General features: G+C 45.6%; 2 protein-coding genes across 5 annotated transcripts in view; one reads left to right on the forward strand and one right to left on the reverse strand.

Annotated features, from left to right (window-relative positions):
* The window catches only part of SUFU (SUFU negative regulator of hedgehog signaling), a gene marked incomplete at its 5' end in the record, with an annotated part of 149,979 nt that overhangs the window by 38,258 nt on the left and 109,573 nt on the right, over positions 1–2,148 (forward strand).
* Positions 1,167–1,780, reverse strand: LOC102467755 (peptidyl-prolyl cis-trans isomerase FKBP1A). Of its 2 annotated transcripts, XM_014583335.2 has the most exons (2): positions 1,659–1,748; positions 1,167–1,545 (listed from the first exon to the last, which is right to left on the reverse strand). In XM_014583335.2, the coding sequence occupies exons 1-2, from the start codon at positions 1,746–1,748 to the stop codon at positions 1,282–1,284; spliced, it is 354 nt and encodes a 117-aa protein (XP_014438821.1). In that variant the 3' UTR covers positions 1,167–1,281. The 2 variants fall into 2 exon arrangements, with proteins under 2 accessions (XP_014438821.1, XP_006166432.1); XM_006166370.1 differs by having other exon boundaries at positions 1,167–1,780.

Below are 2,148 nucleotides of genomic sequence, written 5' to 3' on the forward strand. Positions count from 1 at the left end.
TGGACCAATTTACATTCCCACCAGCAGTGTAAGAGAGTTCCCCTTTCACCACACCCCCACCAACACTTATCGTTTTTTGTTTTTTTTAATATTAGACATTCTGACTGGGGTTAGGTGGTATCTCATTGTTGTTTTGATCTGCATTTCTCTTACAGTGAGGGATGTTGAACATTTTTTCATATGCCTTTTAGCTATTCTTATGTCATCTTTGTAGAGTGGTTTTTTCCACTCATTCTCCCATCTTTTTTTTTTTCTTTGAGAAAAGCCAGCATAAAGCACTTTTATTGAATAATAAAACTTGAAACTCCTATATGGTGCCAGGGATTAGGGGGAGGGGGGCGGGAGGAGCAACAATTTCTCTCACCAAATCACTACACAGGACAGCAAAGGGGTGAGAAGGGACTGAGGGAGGAACAGCCAGGAGACTTTGATATCAGCAGAGGGAGCCAAGCATCAAAAACCAGGAGATGCTGAAGCTGCGATGACCAGCATCACTTTCTCAAGAGAACACTCAAGGATGTGTCATGATGGCTGGGCTTTCACTGGGTGTTAAGTCTACAAACAGCACCTTCATTTTAAACTTTCTATTAAAGTTCTTAAAATTTAGGAAGTGGTGGAGCTTGGATAGTTATGAGATTACAGAAGTCCTGAAAATCCATTAGAAAACCACAGGACAGAAGAAAAAGAAAGGGACAAAAAGCCAGGCCATGAAGAAGGCTTCAGAGGTCCCCGCTGGCCCAGGGACAGATACCTGTAGTGTCCACATCGCAGTGAAAATGATCTGCTTTCAAAAGGCAAAGGGTTTAAGGAGAAGGAGGGGTGGTGGGCTGGTGGAGACAAAGGCTCTCCCCCTCCCCACTTCAGTTTAGGGTAGCTTTTAATTTAACCCAAGGACATTTCTCAACTAAGAGAATAATTCAGTCCTCCACAGTGCCTCAGATCTGCTATGGCTTTGCAGGGCAGCAGCAAGAATGTTTAATATATAATAGATAAAAATTTCATCCAAAAAAAAATAAAGATTCTTACACCCTTCCCCCCAATACCAATTCCTATTCTAAAGTTAACCCATCATTTGTGCTGTTAATACTTGACCCTATACTTAATTGGAAACCTATACCCAAAAGACTGAAACTGAATCTTCACCCCAAATGAAAACAAAAACAAAATAAAATGAATAATTTGAGGTTTATGGCATATAGTTTAGGTAAACACACATACGAGGGGAAAGGGGAGAGGAAATGGAGGTGTGGGAAGCAAAGCTGAGTGACAGAACACATTCAGTCAGGGTAGATGTTTACACAGAGTGTAGTGGAACATCAGGAAAAGCTCCGCGTACATTCGTGTATACGCATCTGGAGGCACCACATCCCTCCATGGCAGATCTGCCAAGAACAGGGAGCTGAGGGAGGAGGCCATTCCTGTCATTCCAGTTTTAGAAGTTCCACGTGGAAGAAGAGAGTGGCGTGTGGTGGGATGATGCCTGGGTGCCCAGTAGCACCGTAGGCATAGTCTGGGGAGATGATCAATTTGGCTCGCTGGCCCACCCTCATCTGGGCAACCCCTTCTTCCCAGCCTCGGATCACCTCCTGTTTGCCCAGCATAAACTTAAAGGGCTTGTTTCTGTCCCGGGAAGAATCAAATTTCTTTCCATCTTCAACCATCCCGGTGTAGTGCACCACGCAGGTCTGGCCGCGCTTCGGGAGGGTGCGCCAGTCTCCGGGGGAGATGGTCTCCACCTGTACTCCCATGGCGGCGGCGGACGCTGGGCGGGCTGGCGGCGCAACGGACAGAGAGCGGACCTGGCGGGTCTCCACTGCTCAGGTCTCGTCTGTCCGCGCTCTGTGCTCTGTCCGCACGCCTCCCATCTTTTAATAGGATTGATTGTCTTTTTCCGGAACAGCTGCTTGAATTCCTTGTGTATTCTGGTTATCAGTCCCTTATTTGACGCATAGTTTACAAAAATATTTTCCCATTCTGAGGGCTGTCTATTCACACTAATTACTGTGTCTTTTGCCTTTCAGAAACTTCTTAGTCTGATGTAATCCCACTTGTCTATTTTGGGAATTATCGACTGTGTGTTGGGAGTCTTATTTAAGAAGTCTTTCCCTCTTACAATGTCTCCCAGAGTTTCCCCAGTGTTTTCCAGGA

Source organism: Tupaia chinensis, unplaced genomic scaffold, assembly GCF_000334495.1.
Source record: "Tupaia chinensis unplaced genomic scaffold, TupChi_1.0 Scaffold144255_1, whole genome shotgun sequence".
Classification (NCBI taxonomy): domain Eukaryota; kingdom Metazoa; phylum Chordata; class Mammalia; order Scandentia; family Tupaiidae; genus Tupaia; species Tupaia belangeri.